This window comes from Priapulus caudatus, unplaced genomic scaffold (assembly GCF_000485595.1).
Source record: "Priapulus caudatus unplaced genomic scaffold, Priapulus_caudatus-5.0.1 Scaffold250, whole genome shotgun sequence".
Classification (NCBI taxonomy): domain Eukaryota; kingdom Metazoa; phylum Priapulida; class Priapulimorpha; order Priapulimorphida; family Priapulidae; genus Priapulus; species Priapulus caudatus.
In genome coordinates, this window is record NW_014577311.1 from 220,455 (window position 1) to 244,502 (window position 24,048).

The following is a 24,048-nucleotide window of genomic DNA, read 5'->3' on the forward strand; positions in this document are numbered from 1 at the left end:
GTGTATGCGTGCGTGGGTGCGTGCGTGCGTGCGTGCGTGTGTATGTGTGTGTGCGTGCGTGTGTGCGTACGTGCGTGCGTGCGCGTGGTTATAGAATAGTGCTTGAAAATGAAAGCGACGTTTCCCAGGGTGTCCGAAAGAATTGCCACAAAAGAACTCCCTACGAGAAAAAAAACCACGAAAGTCCACGAAAACTCAACTCTCGCGATAGATTTTCTCAGATCGAACGAGTACCCATGTATCGATAAACGGAATAAATCGAATGCCGTAACATTTCTTTCATAACATTTTTTTGCAGATGGGAGGCAACACGCAGTTCAAGATGATGCAGGAGAATGGCTTCCTCTACGATGCATCGATGCCCACCATCCAGAACAACCCGGCTCTCTGGCCATACACGCTCGACTACCTGAGCACACAGGTGCGCACCGCACAGCTAGTAGCCGTAGATAATCAGTATAATAAGCATTACATAGGTAAACAATAGATAAGTAATAAGTAAATAGTAGATAATTAATAGGTAATCAGTAAATAAGTAGTGTTATAATTAGTCTGATTAATTAATTAATTAATTAATTAATTTACCGATCAATAAATAAAACACAAGTTAATTAACTACTTTGGCGAAGGGAAACAGTGCTATAACTATGACGAGCCTGTTATATCAGAACTTGACGTCTTACGTTGCAGGAGTGCACCGTGCCCCCGTGCCCACACAGCTCCTTCCCTGGAGTCTGGGAAGTACCCATCGTTGACCTATTCGACAAGATGGGATGGAAGTGCAACCAGGTAGGCAGGGCAGAACGGCTCCCCCACACGCCCAGCCGTCCATATTGTATCCAAAATTACATCGCATTCAGTACGTAGTCATGACAACAGAAATATGTGATCGCTGCGACATCGAACAAGAAGAAACTATTTATCGTAAGCCAGGAGGTAACACATAACAAAACACATCAAATATAAACGCATAACACCTAACGCATAACTCATAAGGCATAACACATAAGTGCGTGTGTGTGTGCGCGTGTGTGTGTGAGTGTGTTGATGTGTGGGTCGGCAAGGGTTGTGTCAGTGAACTAGATTCTCGGTCAGAATCTTGACTGCGCTGACCCAACCCACGTCCTTAGTTAACCGTGCTTCTGCTCTTTCTCAATGCCACCATTGTTATCGCCGTGGTGCCGAGTTAGAGGAGGATGAGAAGAAGGTAGGGTGCCGCTGGAAAAAAAATAAACAGCCGACGTCAAAGCACCTACTGATTGTATCATCATCATTTCACCTGAAAGTGAATTCCGGCCAAAAGAGTCATAATCATTCCACCCTAAATACTTGTAAAACTGGGTTACCATAATTTAGACTACGTATATATATATATATATACACAGAGCGAGAGAAGGAGAGGGGGGCGAGAGTAGAAGTAGAATAAAGGAAATGGCGGTATAAAACTGCTATATGTCATCAGTACAAAGATTTAGAACATGAAGAAAGATTCTATAAACTGATGTTTATTTAATCATACGGACTTCCAAGTAAGTTATAACAAAATAAACATGCACCAGTTTATTCAATCTTTCTTTATGTCCCACATATATATATATATCGTGGTCTAAGAAGGCAGCTGAGATGTCGCGCCAGTGAGAGAGAGATCCAATTAACATCGCGTTGTCGTGCGCTCTTTATCGCTCTCTGCGTCTATAGATGCTTATTGCATGTGACCGCGGCAGCGGACGCACAGTTACACCATCAGTCACCAGGTCACCAGGTCACCGGTTCTTTACGCACGCATAAACAAACACGCGGCAAGAACGTCAAGCGAAGGCCACAATGACGTAAGATTAAAAACAAAATGGCGATGCGTATACACTTGCGAGCTGTTGCGAAAGTTTCACGGCGCCAACGCGATATGAGACTGCCGCCACGACGTCACAATCGTAACGGTATGTAGTGATGTTACGTCACGACCATACACTGTTGCAGTTACACTCCACGAGCTTTTGCGAAAGTTTTCTGGGGCTGGGGGAGCAGCACAGGTAACCGGTTTGGAGACGATGGAGTCAGCGTAAACGATACGCGGTGGTTATGGCTGGATGGTTAACGAGAATGAAAGATTAAATTAAACGCAATAAAGTTGTTCAAAACACGCAATAAATTCCGCTCTAACCACGTCATTACGCGAACACACACAATGCTATAATGCACTGTCGCGGCCGTGTCGCAGCGCCTTTCGCCATAATAGATCAAGTGACCCGTTAATATCACTAATGTATCTAAGCATAATATTAAACTAAGTTCATGTGCTGCACGCAAGCGTAGAACATATCGTGGCTGACCGAAGTTACGAACACATGCGAAACTACATCGGCGAAACAGTGCGACATACAATTGTTTCGTAATGGTCGCGGGTGAAATAAAAAAGGCATATCACAACGCGCACTTCATAGTATCACGGTGGCCACATATCGAATGGCACAAGACAAAGTTCACTATATAGTCTCAATGGGATAATATACAGAAAGGCATATAACAGCGTCAACGCGGGAGCAACACTGAAAGACATGTAGTACAGCCTTCACTAACCAAGACCACGAGGACAACACAGAATCCCAGATAGCATAACCTTCATTATACGGTATCATGCAGGCAACAAATAGTAAGGCGTATCATAACGTTCACTATCGGGGTCACCGTGTAGAATAGCACAACCCAACGTTCTCTATATGGGATCACGGGGGCAACACATAGAAATCGATACAACACAACTGGCACTATATCTTTGTGTTTCGTTTTCTGCTGCTGCGGGTTATCCCATAATTGCACTCCCGTGCGCCAGTTCGCGCATCACGCGAAAAAAAGGAAACCGGGTGAAAGGAGAACGTCGTCTAACTGGGTTAAACGCTTATCTTCACATAAAAGCAACAGTTTCGTCGACGGCTCACGCGTTAGTCGGTAAGCGTGGGTCATGATCCCACGCGACCTGCTGTGTGTGCGATTACACGCGCCACCGTCACGCCTCCACCCGCGCATGCGCGCGAGCCTCGGAGCGTAAGTTCGTCTGCTGCAGGAATACGCGCTGCCGCGCGCGCAGCGTGCGTGCGCGCGCGCGCGGGTGTGTGTGTGTGTGTTGTGTGTGTGTGTGTGTGTGTGTGTGTGTGTGATCGCGCTTGCGTGTCGCGTGCGCGTGTGCGTGTGCGCGTGCGCGTGTGCGTGTGCGATGCGCGTGCGCGTGTGCGTCGTGCGTGTGCGTGTGCGTGTGTGTGTGTGTGTGTGTGCGCGCGCGCGTGTGGTGCAGCAGTGAACGCACGCGGGATATATATATGGGTTATATTATGGCTTATATAACTTATAAGATTTGTTACGACTGGGCGGCGTGATGACACAGCCCGCAGCGTAGTGAGAGGGCGAAGATCAGGTTTTACTAGAACAGGAAGCGCTCCATTGTAGCAGCTAGGCAGATAGGCGTGCATGCGTACGTGTCTATATTAGCGATTGCGATGAAAGTAACGTGCTGCGGGGCTTTTCACTGTTTATGGTCTTCAGGTCACAGCCGTCTCTCCCCCTCTCTATATCTCTCTCTGCATGTCTCTCGCTCTTTCTCTCTCTCACTCTATCTATATATTTATCCATCTATTTCTCTCTCCTACTCTATCAATATATGTATATATATATATAGAATATATATATATACATATATATATATGAATATATATATATACATATATATATATATATATATATATATATATATATATATATTATATCAGGAGTTAATAATGACAAATTGTATTAAAAGTTGTTTGTCATTATTTTCATATTTGTCATATTTGTCATATTCACATATTTGTCATTGTTTGTCATTTTAACTCCTGCTTATATATTATGAATATATATATATATATATATATATATATATATATATGAATATATCTTTCTCCCTTGCACGCGCTTCCCTCCTGTCTCTCTCTTTCTCCCTTTCTCATTCTGTGGGGGAGGCAGTTGACCGCAGGCGTAATTTTCCCCGCAGTACTGGCCTGCTAATTGAAAATCCAGCTGAAATGTAGGAGGAAGAGTTGGAGCGTTGCTGCTAGCAAGCACCGCGCATCAGACTCGCAAATTCATGCACCTAGCTCCTATATATAGACGATACGACGATCCTATAGTGCATCACTTTGTCATTTCAGATAACTGCCTCACACTGCTCTGCGACGATGGCACTTGTCTACCAGGGGGCGCTCGTGCGATGGTTTTGCTCAATGCGCGATGGGTCGGACGAGAGAGATTGCGGTGAGTAGCCGGGTGTGTGTGTGTGTGTGTGTGTGTGTGTGTGTGTGTGTGTTGTGTGTCTGTGTGTGTGTGTGTGTGCTTTTCAGTCCTAATTCATCTAACGCTATGTTACGCTAGCGTTAACCCCAACCCCGGAATGCAAGATGTCGACCTCTCTGTATGCTTATATATAGGAAATTATATACATGTAAAAATTGAATAAGATGTCAATATTATAACATATATATATATATATATATATATATATATATAATAAATAAATAAACATATCTATAATATATATTTTATATATATTATATATATATTTGTTATGTCACGTTGCATTCGCAGCTGAGATGTGTGATCCTAACCGCTGCCGTCTGCCAAACTGCCGCTGCTCGGGTACGGACATCCCTGGCGGGCTCCTTCCTAGCGAGACTCCGCAAATGGTCATCATCTCGTTCGAGGGCGGAATACGGCTTAGCGAGTACAACCATCTCTACCAGCAGATATTCAAGTAAGTCGCAGTCATGCACTGAGTTTTCCTTGACCTTCGTCAGCGCAACCTCTCAGGCGGGAGGGCAGTTGGTAAATTGCGATCAGGGAAGCGGGGGGGGGCATTGCTGTTCTATAGTTATTTATAGAATGGTTTGGGTAACCTTAACAACCACGAACGACGAACGTCGAGGATGATAAAATGTAGTATGAATGTAAGATGTTTACTAAAAAACATTGTTAGTTAGTGAGAAATCCAAAGAGACATAATACAAGATTGCGTGGCACAGCTTTGCTGTTGATCCTGAGCGCTGCGCGCGGATGAGACGCGCAGTTCGCGGGATATGCGCACGCGACCGCGGGGATGTTCAAGTATGAAGCGCTGTCCGCAGTGGAGACGTGCGCCAAATTCGAGGCCCGGCGCACGTCTCCACAACGGTCAGCGAATGGTCTGTAGTTTTAGAAGATAACAATGAAGACTTTGTTCTAAATAAGAACTATCGGGCGGCTAAATAAGAGGCAATATACAGACCTTTGAATTTCTTGACTAGCCCGTCAAAGGGCTTGTTGGGGGTCCATTATGCAGAGCTTCCAATTGAAATGGCCCATAAAATTGTCAAGTGGAATTGTGTTTTTCGGAACCCCAAAGAAAATGTCTCCCTCTTACATGCACCCCCCTCCCTGATCAATCACGCATTCAGGCGTCAACAATAACAGAGATGAAATTGTGTTGAGTTTTGTGGCTCTTGACGCACGTGCATTGACGTACAAGACTGTTGAAAGCACAGGCACTTGGACCGTCTCAATAAAAATAAATATTCACACCATTTTTCACAATGATCGACCGCCTGTGTGCAAAATAGGTGAACGTATGTGAAACATATACGGTTAGTAATTACTGTGACATATCCGTGACTAACTGACACCACTAAATTGGTAAATGTTCTATGCACCTTAAGAAATGCTGAGAAATTACGAGGTTATCATCGCAGAACTCCCGAACACCGTACGTCACAAAGCTATATGTAAACAAACACGCGTGTTGCGAGTGCCTGCCTCCGATATCCATTTCGAGGCTTGCTAAGCCAAGCATAAGGCCGCGCGGCAAGACGTCACACACACAGCTACGTTCATTGGCTAAACATAGGATCTATAAATAGTAAATATCTAGTAATAGTTTTATTTATAGATCGCTATGAGCTAAAACAATCGAGTAGCGCGGTTAGGAATTTTCGGAATTATTTAATTTGAAGAAAAACTTCAATGTTCATATATATTATGAATGACGCACTCGTTCATTTCCGACAGCGAGTGAAAATGCCAAACATTTTTGCACTTCGATGCGAATGCATCGGCCGGGCATTTCATTATTTCTAAAACGTAAACAGGCTGGCGAAAGACAGTAGGTACAGTAACTGGTCACGTCGGTGACGTCCCATTCATGTCCATCAACGAAGAAGGCGGGGCTTATTATGATTACAGAGATGCGAAAATGCAACAGAAGTACGTAGCGCAGTGCGCTAAACAGCGTGGATAACGTATATTTAACGTGGTAACTCTATCGTAGGAAACCGTTCTAACATAGCAGAAGCCCTAGTTCCTGAGATCGGCGATTTGGTGGTCCAATGGGTCCATTTTTATAAATATAAAAAAACTGGTGCGGCGTAGGCTGTGATTGGAAGACACAAAGTGTCAATCCCGCGCGCCTCGGCATCATGGCGCATCAACGTCAAGCTGTTAATTATGTGGCTGTTGCTGTTGTGACGCTGACGTTGCTGTCGCTGATTCTGACGTTGTTGATGCTGATGCAATTACACAGATGTTGTTGACGCTGATGCTGATGATGCAGATCTATTACTTCACATAATTAAAATCACTAACGCAACTATTAAGCAATTATTAAAGCCGATAACCAGTGTAAATTCAACTACCGTTATCGCTAGCGATCTGATGAGTGTGACGTGGTGATCACTAAGGAGCGATGATATGATGATTTCTGTGTGTGTTTGCACTACAGCAATTGTTATCGACACGTACGTTACACGTTTACCGGTCGATTTTGCGAATTCAACTCGTGCAAGATTACAATTTACAGCAATACGCTAGCAAATATATGTAAACGAATATCAGTACCACGAAGGTAAGTGATTAGTGGTCATAATAAGCTAAGGAACGTATACACTTGCTTCTTTATTGGTGGCAAAATTTAATGAGAAAATGTGTATTTTCTTGGCTAACTCTTGGGTTATTATCTTACTCTTGACTACAGGAAGGTGAATGCGCAGCGGAGGCGGGAGCCGAGGTCCACCCTAACGGCTGTCCGATCCGAGGAACCTTCTCGTCTCGCACGACTACACCGACTACGCCGTCGTTCAGTCGCTCTACCACCAGGGACATGAAATAGGTGAGTGAGTGAGTGAGCGAGCGAGTGAGTGCGTGAGTGAGTGAGTGCGTGAGTGAGTGAGTGCGTGCGAGTGAGTGAGTGAGAAGGAGTGAGTGATGGTGAGTGTGTGAGTGAGTGAGTGCGTGAGCGAGTGAGTGAGTGGGTGAGTGAGCGAGTGAGCGAGTAAGCGTGTGAGCGAGCGAGTGAGTGAGTGAGTGAGAGTGTGAGTGGAGTAAGTGACAATAAGTGAGTGAGTGCGCACAAAATAAATGGCTTCACTATCCCGCCCTACATCGTCTCGTCACACGCCCACGCCACCTAGCGTTGTTCTCCGCTTCTCTGGTCTTTCGTTAATATTCGGCGTTATTATGCTGGCCGTTCGCTAAAATTCCACCGGTACGTTTAGCCGCTAATAAAAACACGCCACCAGCCAACAGATACATCAACCGCGGCAGCTTCTCCGCTAGAGTAATAGCTGTTATTACCCTGCTACAGCGGTGCCACATTACTGTGTGGGTTACGGTACGGATTTCTTCCTCCCTCATTCCTTTTAAAATTCTCGTCGTTCATAGAATTTTTCGCGGTCAGCAGCTGTTTCTACTGCGCTATGAGATCGTGACTACGTGAATTCCTGCGCTCACATAACATTGCTTCTGCAGCCGCCCACTCCATCAGCAAGCGTCTGCCGTCCGATTGGTGGCGAACGCCACCTTGCGGGACTGGACGGAAGAGATGGCAGATGAGAGAACGATCCTGAAGAAACCTGGCTAAAGTGAACGTGAGGGACGTGAAGGGAATGCGCACGCCCTACCTGCAGGTACGCGCTGTCTGCACTCTACCACCCCGAGAAACACCGGGCTCATGAATATCTTGTGTAATTGTGTGCGTGCGAGTGTGCGTCTCTCTCTCTCTCTTCTCTCTCTCTCTCTCTTCTCTCCTCTGCTCTCGTCTCTCCTCTGCTCTGTGTGTGCGTGTGTGTGTGTGTGTGTGTGTGTGTGTGTGTGTGTGTGTGTGTGTGTGTGTGTGTGTGTGTGTGTGTGTGTGTGTGTGTGCGTGCGTATGTGTGTGTCTGTGTGTGCGTGTGTGTGTGTGCGTACGTGCGTGTGTATGCGTGCGTGGGTGCGTGCGTGCGTGCGTACGTGGGTATGTGTGTGTGCGTGCGTGTGTGCGTGCGTGCGTGCGTGCGCGTGGTTATAGAATAGTGCTTGAAAATGAAAGCGACGTTTCCCAGAGTGTCCGAAAGAATTGCCACAAAAGAACTCCCTACGAGAAAAAACCCCACGAAAGTCCACGAAAACTCAACTCTCGCGATAGATTTGCTCAGATCGAACGAGTACCCATGTATCGATAAACGGAATAAATCGAATGCCGTAACATTTCTTTCATAACATTTTTTTGCAGATGGGAGGCAACACGCAGTTCAAGATGATGCAGGAGAATGGCTTCCTCTACGATGCATCGATGCCCACCATCCAGAACAACCCGGCTCTCTGGCCATACACGCTCGACTACCTGAGCACACAGGTGCGCACCGCACAGCTATAGTAGCCGTAGATAATCAGTATAATAAGCATTACATAGGTAAACAATAGATAAGTAATAAGTAAATAGTAGATAATTAATAGGTAATCAGTAAATAAGTAGTGTATAATTAGTTGTTAATTAATTATTAATTAATTAATTTACCGATCGATAAATAAAACACAAGTTAATTAACTACTTTGGCGAAGGGAAACAGTGCTAACTATGACGAGCCTGTTATATCAGAACTTGACGTCTTACGTTGCAGGAGTGCACCGTGCCCCCGTGCCCACACAGCTCCTTCCCTGGAGTCTGGGAAGTACCCATCGTTGACCATTCGACAAGATGGGATGGAAGTGCAACCAGGTAGGCAGGGCAGAACGGCTCCCCCACACGCCCAGCCGTCCATATTGTATCCAAAATTACATCGCATTCAGTACGTAGTCATGACAACAGAAATATGTGATCGCTGCGACATCGAACAAGAAGAAACTATTTATCGTAAGCCAGGAGGACAAAACACATCAAATATAAACGCATAACACCTAACGCATAACGCATAAGGCATAACACATACCGCATAAACACATAACACATAACGCATAAGGCATAACACATAACGCATAACACATAACGCATAAAACATAACACATAACACATAACGCATAAACACATAACGCATAAGGCATAAGGCATAACACATAACGCATAAACACATAACGCATAAGGCATAAGGCATAACACATAACGCGTAACACATAACGCGTAACTCATGGGGTAACACAGGGTGTCTCGCTAGCTTACTCCCTCTTGTTTCACCTTCTACCATCGGCTGTGCAGTGAAAGATTGGTTTCTCTTTCCACCTTCCACCACCTCCTCCTCCTCCTCGTCGTCGTCGTCCTCCTCGTCATAATCTTCCTTCTCCTCGTACTCCTCCTCCTCCTTCTTGTCCTCCCCTCCACCTCCTCCTCCTTCTTGTCCTCCACGTCCACCTCTTCCCCTTCCTCTTCCTCCTCCTTCTTGTCCTTCCCGCATCCTCCCCCCCCTCCTCCTCCTCCCCTTCATTCGCGTCCTCCTTCACTTCCTCCTCCTCCTTCCACTCGTCCTCTCCCTCCTCCCAGCTCCTGCGCTGACACGCTACATCTTCTCTTTCCTTCTCTCGACCAGGTCGACCAGTGCCTCTTCCCGACAACAAGGAGGAAGGGCGCTCGAGCTGCTAATGGCGAACTTTGCGCGCCACTACGTGACGAACCGCGCTCCGATGCAGCTCATACTGCGTCCGCGCTGGTTCTACGAGGCACACTACAACCTGGAAGCGATGCAGGAATTCCTCGACATGCTAACAGATGGCGCTCAACCGGAGGTGTGGTTCGTCACGGTGGAGCAGGTGAGAGTGATTGCTGGCCCGGGCAGTATAAGTAAATAAATAAATACATGAATAAATAATTAAATAAATATATATATTATATATATTTTATTTAATTATATATATATTATATTAAGATGTAACACCCTATTCTATTTTTCTAGCAATATTATATATATCACTGAAGATATATATGTATATATATATATCATCAGGAGTAGATAATAGAAGATAGTCTTCTATTATCTACTCCTGATATCATGCATCTGAATATTCTATAAAGATGAAAGCGCTTGTGTAAAACTAAATGTCGGATTATACTTTATGCAACCAAAGAACTTTTCTACTATAATATATATATATATATAATATATATATATATATATATATATATATATATATAATATATATATATTACCCGATAGGGAATATTGTTTTTTGCACATGAGAAACTAGAAATGGCCCCGCCTTCGTCCCCTAGTTAGTAGTTACTATAATGCCGTTAGTGATGAGCAAATACGATTAGCCGTGCCTATACCTAACGATATATATGTTCTCGGCAGGCGCTACAGTGGGTGATGAACCCCACGTCGGCCGCCAACGCCGCCAACTTTCTGCCGTGGCAGTGTCCGCCGCTGACGGATCGGGAGCCGCTCTGTGACTCCGGCCTCACGTGCGTCTACTACAACATCACGCTGCATCCCAACGACATCGACCACCAGGGGGAGCGCTACATCGAGACATGCGCAGACGCGTGCCCTCCGTTCTACCCGTACACGGGCAGTCCCGATGGTTCGCGGCCCTTCAACACTCTGTAAACGCGCTAGCCCTAGATGAACAGCTAAGCCGTACCCACACCACTGTCCATCATTCACCTTCCCCCTTTGATCTCGCTGCTCTTCGTCTTATTAACCACATACGCCTATTTACCACCTCTCTTTCCAGTACGTTTATATTAACACGATGCTCCAATTAACCACCTCTCTTTCCAGTACCCCGATATTACCACAATACCCATATTAACCACCTCTCTCCCCAGTACCTCTACATTACAACGATGCTCCAATTAACCACCTCTCTCCCCAGTACCTCTACATTACAACGATGCTCCAATTAACCACCTCTCTTTCCATTCCCTTGATATTACCACAATGGCCCTATTAACCACCTTCCTTTCCAGTTCCTCTATATTACCACAATACCCCAATTAACCACCTCTCTTTCCAGTACCCCGATATTACAACTATGCTCCAATTAACCACCTCTCTCCCCAGTACCTCTACATTACAACGATGCTCCAATTAACCACCTCTCTCCCCAGTACCTCTACATTACAACGATGCTCCAATTAACCACCTCTCTCCCCAGTACCTCTACATTACAACGATGCTCCAATTAACCACCTCTCTTTCCAGTACCCCGATATTACAACGATGCTCCAATTAACCACCTCTCTTTCCATTCCCCCGATATTACCACAATGGCCCTATTAACCACCTTCCTTTCCAGTTCCTCTATATTACCACAATACCCCAATTAACCACCTCTCTTTGCAGTACCACGATATTACAACTATGCTCCAATTAACCACCTCTCTCTCCAGTACCTCTACATTACAACGATGCTCCAATTAACCACCTCTCTTTCCAGTACCCCGATATTACAACGATGCTCCAATTAACCACCTCTCTTTCCATTCCCCCGATATTACCACAATGGCCCTATTAACCATCTTCCTTTCCAATTCCTCTATATTACCACAATACCCCTATTATCCATCTCTTTTTCAATATGCCTATTTGCCACCTTTCTCTCCAATACCCCACTTTTACTAGTATACTTTAATACTCCCAATACTTCAATCATTCTCGTCCCTCTACAAGTTAGATTGCTGTAAGTACGGCGTGATCACGCATGCCAATTTAACCCAGCCGCCTTCCAACAACAAGTTACTGTAAGGTGCACGAGAGAGCACAAGCCTGCGATTCCTCCCCTCTAACACACCACAGAGTACTTATTGAAACCACCGGCAGCTGCAGCTCGTAGCTGCTACTGTGTCCTCACCATGAAATCAGCACGACCTTCAAATGACCTTCATCTCTGACCCCTCCCCCACGACGTTCGATTCCCCCTTGAATCATCCGCGCTGAATGTCATAGTAATATACGCGATCGTATAGTAGGATACGGGTAAAACTGCTTATGTGGTCTATTGTGTCATCAACGTCATCGTCATGAGAAGCGGTCGAATGCTCCATCTTATCTGACACTTCTAACATTTATCTGTTGTTAAACTTCATTTTCGACAATTGTTAGAGCAAGCGTTTACCGCCTACGATAAAGTTCACGTTAGATTGTTATGCTGTCGGTCAAGGTGTCATTGTTTTGCACTTTGTAAATATTTCATTATTTCACACATTATTTATTCCACTGTTCATTTTCACACATTAAATTAGCATTTCATTGAACAAATGTCACTCTGCCTATACGTAATTGTATCACTCACTAACTGTCAACATACATGTTATTGGCTAACATTACTTCATTCCATACGTTTTAACCAGGTTTGTTATTTTTTGTATTAATAAAAGATATGATAAACAACTTGTTTACTTGACTTTAAATAACCAGTTTCCATAGAAAAAAAACAGAAGAAATATTCAAAGACCATGAATTTATAGTAAATTTTTTGTTTTATTTTTTCCATCGCATTAATAAATCCATCTACAAAGTTGTCTTTTACCACCACCAGGTGGAGGCACTGCACTCAGCACAATTTCTGTGCAAAAAAAGAGACTGAGCTTTTCCGGTTTAAAGAAATCAATTTTTACAAATGTTGCTGCCACTAAAAACAATATTACTCGGCGATACTCTCAGCATCGTTTGGGCCTGATACACACAAACGGAGTTTTCCGACTGCGCTTATATTAAAAGGGAGGCAGCCGAGCCAGCTACTACAGCAAGAGCGTTTCTGCGCCACAGGAACGGCAGCGCCCTCTGGCAGAGGGAAGGCCTACATAATTTCCCCGAGAGTTGACCTAGTTACGCGACGCAGCCACCAGGGTTCAGCACGGTAGAGGTTGTATCACATCGTCTGCGCCCTTGCTCACTAACCTTTATCAACTTCGGCCCCACACCCTCCGCAGGGAGGACCACACCTCCCGAAGCGCCAGCATAACTACCCCGGCCGCACACGACTCGCCGACCTACGCAGGGTGTGACCCTGACCCTCACGCGACCTCCGTCTTGATCCTCGCGTAACCTCCGCGCCACGTGACCTCTCAACCCTCACATGACCTCACATCACGTGACATCTCAACCCTTTACGATTTCGGCACCACATGACCTCTCGACCCTTTACGATCTCGGCATCATGTGACATCTCAACCTCCGCATCACGTGACCTCTCGATCTTCGCACGACCTCCGCATCACGCGACCTCTCGACCCTCGCACGACCTCCGCATCACGTGACCTCTCGACCTTCGCATCACGTGACCTCTCAACCCTCGCACGACCTCTGCATCACGTGACTTCTCGACCTTCGCACGACTTCCGCATCACGTGACCTCTCGACCCTCGCACGACCTCTCGACCTTCGCACGACCTCCGCATCACGTGACCCCACGACCCTCGCACGACCTCCGCGTCACGTGACCCCACGACCCTTGCACGACCTCCGCATCACATGACCTCTCGACCTTTGCATCACCTCCGCATCACGCGACCTCTCAACCTTCGCACGACCTCCGCATCACGCGACCTCTCAACCTTCGCACGACTTCCACATCACGCGACCTCTCGACCCTTTACGATCTCGGCGAGGTTCGTCCGGCGGACACGGTCGGGGGGAACGTTGTTGTCGTCTCAAGGCAGCGGTCTCTGCGTCGTCGTTGTCGCAGCCGCCGCCGCCGCCATGGTCGTCGTAGCCGCCGTCGCCATGGTCGTCGTAGCCGCCGTCCACTCCTTCCCGCCTGCACGGCCCGATCGCACATCCGCGTGCCATCTTTCTCGACCTCCTGTTTTCGCCACATCCATCTCACGCGCACGCAGCGCCACCGACACCGCTGCGTGAAGATCTGTTACACAGATCTCTCTCTCATCTGCCACGCCCGTGCCACGCCACAAGCTTCTTGCAGTCCCCAGCGGGCCTGAAGCGCACCTCCTCCTCCTCCACTCCAGGGACTGGCAATAAATAGCACTTCTCCGTTTAATCTAGACAACTTTTTTATTATATTATATTACTCTATTACTCTGGCTCTTGCACTGGGGCAGCGATGTGGGACACTTCTTGTTTTGCCGACAGAAGTCTCTCGATAAGTGGTGCTGCAAACAGCGACAGACGTCACTCGCAATCGTGGACGCGTTCTGCGTGTCTCCGCGAATGGCTGAAGGAGGCGCCACCAGCCTGCGTCTGTTCTGTCCAGCTCACATCAACTTTATCCTAATGTCAAAAGTGGGAATTAAAAAGGTAAAAATCTTTGTGTAAACAGTTGGCTGCATGCACAGAGGCATGTACAAATACACACATAACACATACCACGCACACACATGTAAAAGAATACAACTATAATCATATCACCAGACGACAACAAAGTGCACAATAGGAGAGAGAGAGAGAGAGAGAGAGAGAGAGAGAGAGAGAGAGAGAGAGAGAGAGAGAGAGAGAGAGAGAGAGAGAGAGAGAGAGAGAGAGAGAGAGAGAGAGAGAGAGTGAGAGAGAGAGAGAGAGAGAGAGAGAGAGAGAGAGAGAGAGAGAGAAAAGAGAGGGGAGGGGGTAGAGAGAAAGGGCGAGATCAGATAAATATTAGCCAACGAAACGTGGCCATAAAAAATGCCCCTACACAGAAATTTGCACACATAATTTAATCATCTGCTAGATTCTCTCAGAAGCCACACGATTCACTGCTGCTTACAGACATGGTTACATAGACCTTGGTAACCATGGTTACATGAACCACAGCTGCTTTCTCAGATGGACACGTTCTTTACTTCTCATTGCCTTTTCCAAAACCTTTTCACGAAAAAGGCACCTTTTGTTGGCTGGTGGGGCCACGATTAAAAGAAATTCGAAGCAGGGGTGCTGCCCCTAACATGCTTAGCCCACACATAATTGATGTAGCATCACATGCAAAGCTTAGGAGGGATAGAAATCAATGTGTAACATCCCGATAGCCAACAGACTAGCTCACAAAACAGTGAAACCATCTACAGAACACAAAAACCACTACTTGTGTGCCTCGTTAGACACACACACCAGCACAGTCGCTACTTCCTACACACAACAGAGAAGAGAAAAGAAGAGATGAGAAAATAAGAGAAGAGAGAAGAGAGCACCACAGAGTAGACCACACGACGACAAATTCAAGACTCGGGAAGTATTACTCACATCCAACGCAGCTTATCGTCAAATTCGCTACCGAGTGAGTCACTGCGTCTGCTGGTGTTGGTAGGCTTGTATCGGGGGCGCCTGTCCCGAGTCTACAGCAAAACGCAAAATAAAAATAAAGAAAAGGCCCCCGCAACACTTGCGCCCATCTCAGTGGAACTCGCACAGAAACTATAACGAGGCGACCAGCTACTTGCGAGGAAGCGAAAGCGTGCGCAGCCGCCAAAAGCTCGAAGAAAAAGCGCGGGCCAAGCACGGCCGGTTTCAACTCTTCACGCAACCTCTCTCGAAGAACCTAGCTCGCGCCGTTACCATGGTTACGGACCGACTCGCTCGCATCCGAGGAAACGGAAGCCCGACCTGGCCCGTCTAACCAAGCGCGGGAAAAACTGCGCAGAGGAGAGAGCTTGGTATCGTGGGGGGAGCTATGCGGACGCAGCGAGCAAGTAGGCTGTAGATCTCGGCTGGGGACATCGTGGTGGCCCGCAACGCCGCCGCCCTGACGAGGCGCAAACCTTACCTTCCAGCCGTGAGCTCACTCACACGTCTCGTAGTCTCTCTGTTACCAGGAAGCGTGACTCGCACACCGGAGCTAACCCTACCAGCATGTCGACTCCAGCCCCCCCGAGCTTTATTCCATCCCTAAGACACCTCGAGTGCCTTGTCCATCTTTGCAAGGCGTCGTACATGTTCTGCAACTTCTACCCCCTCCGCCCGCGCCGTATCGTGTATCACGAGATCGCCCCGCCCCACGAGCCCGACGTGCGCTAGGTACTCACTGGGGTGTGGGTAGTAATACGGGGTCATCTGCGGGTTTGCGTAGGTGGGCGTCGAGACGGTTATCGCTGCCACGCCAGAATGCGGCTGGATCAGGTGCGGGTGAGCAGGGATCTGCAGATAACACAAACAACTGTTGTAAACACAGACTACAGAACAACGAACAGAGCCAAAATTCCACATTTCACGGTAATAATTTCAAAGCAATTCAAAGAAAGGCAAAATCACTATTACGTACAGCCATACAGTATTAAAATCGCTATACGTGTAAATATGCATGCATGCGCACGAGCACACACATACGCACACACGCACGCACGCACACGAACACGCTCCACATCGGGTAAGATATCTCTAGCAGACCCGACCACATCATCGCGCTGCGGCTGTCACTCTCACCTGGAAGTGCGGCTGGCCCTGCATCTGCGGCATGGGTCCCTGCGGCACCATGATGATGGGCGCGTAGCCGCCCTGGTGCTGCGTCCCCTGCCCGCCGGTCTGGTTCGGCGGCGCGTTCAGCTGCTGCCCCTGCGACGCCGTGTACGATCCCGACATGCCGTTGCCGTGCATCGGCTGCGGTGACGTCGGTGGATGCGGACTAGGTTGCAGCGGCGGCTGGCCCATCTGACCGGGATACATCATCTGCGGCTGCTGCGCGTTGCCATACTGTTGAGCCTGCAAGCACGTAAATGCTCAGGAGCGGCCGCCGTTGCCACGGTTACCGTACGCCGCATGCAAACGCTCAGGAGCGGCCACCGTCGCCACGGTTACCGTACGCTGCACGCAAACGCTCAGGAGCGACCGCCGTCGCCACGGTTACCGAGCGCCCCACGCGAACGCTCAGGAGCGGCCGCCGTCGCCACGGTTACCGAGCGCCGCACACAAACGCTCAGGAGCGGCCGCCGTCGCCACGGTTACTGAGCGCGCACGCAAACGCTCAGGAGCAGCCGCCGTCGCCACGGTTACCGAGCGCCGCACGCAAACGCTCAGGAGCGGCCGCCGTCGCCACGGTTACCGTACGCTAATGCAAACGCTCAGGAGCGGCCGTCGTCGCCACGGTTACCGTACACCGCACGCAAACGCTCAGAAGCGGCCGCCGTCGCCACGGTTACCGAGCGCCGCATGCTTTACAGCACACGCCGCGTCGATACCCGCCGCTCGCGTTTACAACGACCAAGCAACTGATTTGACAATGTGCAGGTTTCGTGCTGGTGTTAATCGGTAGAGCGCTAATTTATATTCGAAAGACAAACTCGCCCGTTTGAAAATAGAATTAAAAGAGCAATGAAATTACAATAGAAAAAAAATAGTTTGAATGAAGCGTCTGTACGTACCTGTTGGTTAGGAGCCTGCGATTGAATGGGACTAGGGTTCGTCTGGCCCTGCGTAATGGATACAGACGGCAGGGGTTGCGATGGGCCCATCTGATTGGGATGCATATGCGTTGGCACACCCGCCGGCACTGTAACGGTAAACACGTGCTCAATATCTCTAGGTACACACATAAATATGACATGTTTAACACTGAAGATAATATAGCACTAGATAAAAGAGCAAGAACATGGTGAAGAAGCGAGAGAGAAGGGGAGCAAAACTCAAAGATTGTTGAAAGTGGGGCTGGCAGACACAGAGAAAGAAAGAAAGAGAGAGAGAGAGCGAGCGAGAGCGAGAGAGAGAGAAAGAGAGAGAGAGAGAGAAAGCGAGAGAGAGAGAAAGAGACAGAAACAACAAAGATGTACAACAGGTGGTGTAAGAGGTGTTGTGAGTCATTAGTAACGGACACTTACTGTAAAGTGGATGGGCCATCTGTGGCATGTCAGGTGCATTGCCCTGCTGAGACGTAGGCACCATCATCTGGTGACCAGGCCCCATCATCCGCATGTGCGAGTACATCTGTAGTGCAAACAATTTACGATTCCCCATAGAACACGCGAAGTAACAAGTATACGCAATACAGACACCTCACACTGTGTAAAACTGCACATTCTTTTTACTAAAAACCTATTTCTGATAGCAATGGCAGTCGATGTTTTGAGCTTTAACATGTTTGTACAAAACTGTTCCAGTAAGTACACACGCGCATACACTACACATGCACACGCACAGGCATGCAAGCATGCACCCAACTTATGCTTAATCAATGGCAGCAACATTAAATACACGACTGAAATCGACATTTAAAAAGATTGCCAATCTTTCATTTCAGATCAACACTCGAACACTTCCAGCTCAACGCATCTTATAAACACGATAGTGACAATCGTACCATAACACATGATCGCTGCAGTAGCAGCACCCCTAACATGCCATAGGGGCAGTCCATTTGAAATGAAAAATTACTATATTGCGAGCGATTCTAGCTACACACAATGACAAGTAGTCATGCTTTGCTGCGTATAGCACGGCTCATGCTGCATGTACTGACTGCACGTCATAACTGCGCTCAGCTGTTCAGATATTAGGCCCATCAGGAAGAAGCGGAAAGCGGAGAGCTACAGAAGGACAGTAACAGGAGCACGATGTTAAATTGGCATTCCACACCGAGACAAACACGTCGAAATTGCCCGACCTGAGCTTCCTGAATGTATGTAGTCGTCATTACGAACGTATATGACACACAAACAAACTTCGCAATTGCCTCGCAACCGCCCTGTTTTGGACTCAGATCCAACGCCTCACCACGCATCGTCCAACGAACTCGACACAGTAGTTTTTTTTACCCCACCAGCTGGCAAGTGTGCTCAACGCATTAATACTTTCAGCACTTTATGCATTTTTATTAAAAGTATGCAAGTACTCCTGTGTATTGCACAACACCGTCGTGATCATACAAAATAAGATTGACGCTCGACGAGCTCGGGCAAACTCCATGTCTCTGCTTCGCGCGTGCGCAATGCCGCTTTAAAGGTGCCAACAACGGGCGAGCATCGTCGAGGGTACTTACAGGAGCGTGGCTACGAGTGTGTGAGGATCACGGCTCTACGAGGGCGGCGACGAGGGTGAGGCGGGGACGGCTATGGGCGAGCCTCGCGCGCTAACGACCGACACATGCTCTCATACTTACTGAGGGTATGTTAGTAGGTAAGGTTGGGCGCTGGTGGTGGATCATCTTACTTACGGCGGCAGCTCCGGGATATTGCAGGTGGTATTGCTGCGGCACCCCATGCCCCGGGATGGCGCCCATACCCTGAGGCTGCTGCTGAAACTGCGCAGGGTTGGCCGTGAATGTCGCCGGGGCAAGTATGGGGGCGCCAGCGGCTGCCTGCGCTGACGGTGGTGTGTGGTCCGTCCGGTAACCCTGGTTAGGCATGGCTGCGTGCGAGAGAGAAAACATCTTGGTTAGGTTTGGCTGTGCACGAGGCAGAAAATACCTAGGTTAGGCAGGGTTGTGTGCAAGAGAGAGAAAATACCTCGGTTACGCACGGATATGTGTTGTCCGCGAGAAAGTGCAACGTGATAGAATGCATGGTTCTGTGCAAGAGAAAACCGATCTTAGTTAGGCTGCGATATATACGTGTGTGAGAATGCGAGAGCATTTTGGTTATGCACGGCCGTGTGCGACAAAGAGATCCAACATTGTCAGACATGGCTGTGTGCGTGCATGTGCGAGATAGGGAGGCAGCATTCATTGGACATCTCTGTGTACGAGAGTGGCAAAGCTGTCAAAGAAGCCATGCCAGAATCAGGCCACTTAAGTCAACCCCGACTACAAAACAATGAAAATCGTGCTGACGAAGGCATTCCTACACAAACACGCTATTACTGAACCCGAGTAAAAACCAGACGGCAGGCACGCGCATTCTTGTAGCCTGAGCCTATCGCATTACAAAAATCGTCTTTGTAAAACTAGGTTAGTGGGTGTTCAACTCTTCCCTTCCGGCCCCTTGTGGAGCATAGGATGTCAGCAACCGTGTTGTTTTAGTACAGTGACGGGAGGGTAGTTCTACATGGTGAGGTCATCATCCTTCCCCCTACCCTCCCGATGTTGTAACACAGTAGTCACTTCTACTGCCATTGTCAGAAACAAATTCGTATCAAGTGCACACCAGCAGATAGGACGGTCGAACCAGTCCCGTGCACCAACTCGAGACTGGGAACCTCTCTTAAACTAGACCTTGCAGGGCTGCGCACGGACACAGGAACAACGCGGCAGAGCAAGAGTCACACAAAAGTTGCGCAGTAGAACAAAAAAAGTTGCGCAAAAGAGGCAACAAAAGAGCAGACGTTGGCGGCAGAGGCGAGAGGAGCGACTACACTGCGGCGGTGACTCACACTTGCGCATCCTCGGCGCCGAGTTGCTGAGATACTGCTGGTTGGCGATATTCGCCTGATGCATCGCGTTCGGCGCTAGGATGTATGGCTGAACCATGTGGCCGGCCTGGCCCGGCCCCTGAACGTACATGTTCGCATGCGGCGACGCAATCACAGGACTCTGCGCCTGCGGCCGCAGCGGAGGAGTCGGGATCGGTGGCGGAGGCTGCTTCTGCGAGTGGGGAAAAAAACAAGAGAGCGGCGTTAACGAGGGCTCGACATTCCGAGCTTCTCGCGTGTTCAACATGCTGTTGCTTCTCAGCACTTCCTTGTGTGCGGAGATAGGTGGCGCGTGACACGGTGACGCACGGTGCGTATACTCACGGGTGCAAAGACAAACTCCTTCGCATTCGGATTTAGAGTAAACTCTTTCGCATTTGGGTTCAACACGGACTTCTTTAACGTTCTAGAAGAGACAAGGTATGTGAATTATTATGCGGCACAACCCACAGTCGTGGCGGAATGGTACCGCCACAAAGTCTGCAGCGAGCAGGCATGCACCGTCCTTGTTCACGGTGGACTGGCACACATTTCACAAATCACTGGAAACTGCTGGATGAGCAGGAAGCGATACAAATCGAGGCTCACGCCTGCATGTACGTTTGTGACGCAGTTCTAGGCATACATGCAGGGTTTCTTATACATAAGAGGCACAGTGGCGCACCGCCATTGTCAAATTTAACATCGCCGTTGTGAAAATTGTTTCAAGGTGCCTCAAATGCAGTCTAAGACATTAAAATTTTAAAAATTTTGCTGGGGGAGACTCCCAAAAATCCCCCCCCCCAGCTCTCCCTCTCTCCCCCCCGCATCCGCCTGCAACGTTTGCATGCATGCCTACTGTACGGCACGCCTTTGAATCCATCATGCGCCTTTTTTTCAAAAAACTGGCCATTACCTCCTTTGTCTAATTTCCCCTCAGAAGAAACCCTGACATGTACGTACTGCACTGTGGGGTGCAGGAGGGACATGTGAGAGAAACGTGCTCGCTTCATTACGAGAATGATTGGAGAATCATTCACCGCCAAGTCTCTGCCACTTACTCTGTGCCTTTAGGAGTGGTATCTTGGGACCTTTCTTCGGCCGCCGCCGCCTCCGCTGCCTTCTCCTTGCCCTCCTCCGACAACTGAAACGCAAAAATGACGTACGTTTCACCGTCTAGCAGATACTAGGGCTTTCTTCCGTGCACTACACTTCCCTTTGTCTCTCCAGCCAGCGCGAGCAGGCATACAGCTCACTGCTTCACAGTTCACAACTCACCTTGAATTCCGTGCTAAACCTTTTTAATTCTGCTATTTGCTCATCTCGTCCTGAAAAAAAAGCAAAATTTGAACGAAGCGCTGTAGTTAAATATTCAGGTGGCGAATACGGACAGCAACCATTCAGCTGCGTCAAAGGATTCCATTTATTGGCTTCCGACCATAGTGACATGCACTAAACAACTGTGAAACCCTTTTGCAAACCCAGTTCGAGGTCAACTGGTTGTTGACCTCAACACACCTCAACACATTGGTCACTCAAAGTAGGTCAAGGTCACTGGAGCAGCTATAGGAAAATAGACCCGGATCTTATACGCGCCCCCTAACTACTGTCGGTCCCCGGTTTCTCAGTTATGTCGTGTCTCTCCCTGATCGAAATGCCATTCGCAATCTTACCTTTGCCCTGTTTATTGGCATCTGGACTCTTGGGCGCTTGTGGTGTTGAATTGGCCTTAGCGGATGCATCCTACAGTCAGCAAATATACAGAATTACCACACCAAACATAGACTGGATAGGAAGAGGAGGCTCATGAAAAGCACAACATAATAAGGAGTTAGAGAAACGGTGCCAAAAGAGACAGAGAGAGAAAGCGAGACAGAGTAGTGGGAGAGAGCAAGCCACCGATAGAGAGAGAGGGGGTGGACACTGGCAAGGAGAGAAATAGAAAGATAGAGCGAGAGAGGCAGAGAGAGAGAGAGAGAGAGAGAGAGAGAAGAAAGAGAGAGAAGAGAGGAGAGAGAGATGAGATGAGAGAGAGATGGAGAGAGGCAAGAGAAGAGAGGAGGAGGAGGAGAGAGAGAGAGAGAGAGAGAGAGAGAGAGAGAGAGAGAGAGATGGTGGACTTTGGCAAGGAGAAAGAGAAAAAGATAGAGGGGGAGCGAAAGAGAGAGAGAGAGAGGGAGGAAGCAAGAGATAGATAGATAGAAAGTGAGAGAGAGAGGGACAGGGGGGGGGGAGGCTATTGAGGGGTTGGGAAGACGAAGTTGTCGGATCATCATGCTGTCTCACCTGCTGTGCCTGCTTTTCTTCATTCCTCTCGTCTCGTGTGACACGTGGCTCCCTCTGTGGCAGAGGTTGCTGCTGCTGCTGCTGCTGAGGTTGCTGGGGAGGCATCTGCTGCTGCGGAGGAGGCTGTGTGGGGGGCTTCTCGACTCGATCCCGCGAGCCTGGCCGCCCCTTCTCGTCCTTCTCCATTTTCTCTGCAGCGACAAGCACCATTCAATTCACACGCGCGCGGAAACGCCCGCTCGAATGAGGGCCGCATCCGACAGGGGCGAGTTTCAGTGCCAGTATTAGTGTCTAGCTTTAACAAGAGAACTAGCTTCCCATCTTCTGCTTAGCAAGTGCTTCACATGTTTTGCCAGGCTCAGGAGAGACCCGTCAGGTGAAACGCAGACTCCCGACCCCGCTGCCACTCAACAGAGAACTACTGACGACAACGCACGCCTTTAATAATGGCGCAAACCCCCCAAAATTTTTAATTCAAATTTGAGATTTTGCGGTCTGTATGGGGCTTAAGAACGGCCCAAAACCCCTCCTCCCCCAAAAGATTGGAAAATTTTGCGGTCAATGCGGTGTATGAGGCGTCCCCCGTGAGGGTGCGCGCACGTCACAGCCTCCCACCTTGATTGATCTTAGCCTCAGCATCCTCCATCGGCACTGGGGAGGCAGCGTGTGTGGCTAGGTGCGGCGGGTGCTGCCTCGCGGGGGACACAGCCGACGGCGGTGGCGTCGTGCGCAGGTTTGTCGGCCGGCCCGCCTGCCGCTGCCGCACGACGGGCAGCGGGTACCTGCAACGTGGGAATAGATGACAGTCATGACACGTTAACCTCAGCAAAACGAGCGCCGATGGATGCTATGTAGTTACCATGGAACTATACTGGGGAGTGATAACTAGTGGTTAGACCCACCGGCGATTGAATACTTGCTAGCTACCAGGGAATTATACTAGCTAGCTACCAGGGAGTTATTTTAGCTAGCTACCAGGGAACGTTAGCTAGCGGTTACACCTACCGGTGAGCAAATACTAACTAGCTACCAGGGAGATATACTAGCTAGCTACCAGGGAGCTATACTAGCTAGCTACCAGGGAGCAGCAATATACTAGCTAGCTACCAGGGCGATATACTAGCTAGCTACCAGGGAATTATATTAACTAGCTACCACAGAGTTATTCTAGCTAGCTACCAGGGAGTGTTAGCTAGCGGTTACACCTACCGGTGAGCAAATACTAACTAGCTACCAGGGAGATATACTAGCTAGCTACCAGGGAGCAGCGCTATACTAGCTA

General features: G+C 48.4%; 2 protein-coding genes across 2 annotated transcripts in view; one reads left to right on the forward strand and one right to left on the reverse strand.

Annotated features, from left to right (window-relative positions):
* The window catches only part of LOC106808050, a 24,046-nt gene extending 11,417 nt beyond the window's left edge, over positions 1-12,629 (forward strand). The window contains exons 5-8 of the mRNA XM_014810606.1: positions 299-421; positions 691-789; positions 9,828-10,047; positions 10,590-12,629. Of these exons, the coding sequence (XP_014666092.1) occupies positions 299-421; positions 691-789; positions 9,828-10,047; positions 10,590-10,687 (540 nt within the window). The 3' untranslated portion in view covers positions 10,688-12,629. The remainder of the gene's footprint in view (positions 1-298; positions 422-690; positions 790-9,827; positions 10,048-10,589) is intronic.
* Positions 12,630-12,684: 55 nt separating this feature from the next.
* The window catches only part of LOC106808037 (ataxin-2-like), a 26,218-nt gene continuing 14,854 nt past the window's right edge, over positions 12,685-24,048 (reverse strand). The window contains exons 6-19 of the mRNA XM_014810586.1: positions 23,382-23,548; positions 22,767-22,957; positions 22,154-22,223; positions 21,759-21,808; positions 21,542-21,624; positions 20,826-20,907; positions 20,463-20,673; positions 19,309-19,502; positions 17,978-18,083; positions 17,525-17,652; positions 16,590-16,865; positions 16,193-16,304; positions 15,414-15,505; positions 12,685-14,468 (exon numbers count right to left, since the gene is read on the reverse strand). Of these exons, the coding sequence (XP_014666072.1) occupies positions 15,453-15,505; positions 16,193-16,304; positions 16,590-16,865; positions 17,525-17,652; positions 17,978-18,083; positions 19,309-19,502; positions 20,463-20,673; positions 20,826-20,907; positions 21,542-21,624; positions 21,759-21,808; positions 22,154-22,223; positions 22,767-22,957; positions 23,382-23,548 (1,723 nt within the window). The 3' untranslated portion in view covers positions 12,685-14,468; positions 15,414-15,452. The remainder of the gene's footprint in view (positions 14,469-15,413; positions 15,506-16,192; positions 16,305-16,589; positions 16,866-17,524; positions 17,653-17,977; positions 18,084-19,308; positions 19,503-20,462; positions 20,674-20,825; positions 20,908-21,541; positions 21,625-21,758; positions 21,809-22,153; positions 22,224-22,766; positions 22,958-23,381; positions 23,549-24,048) is intronic.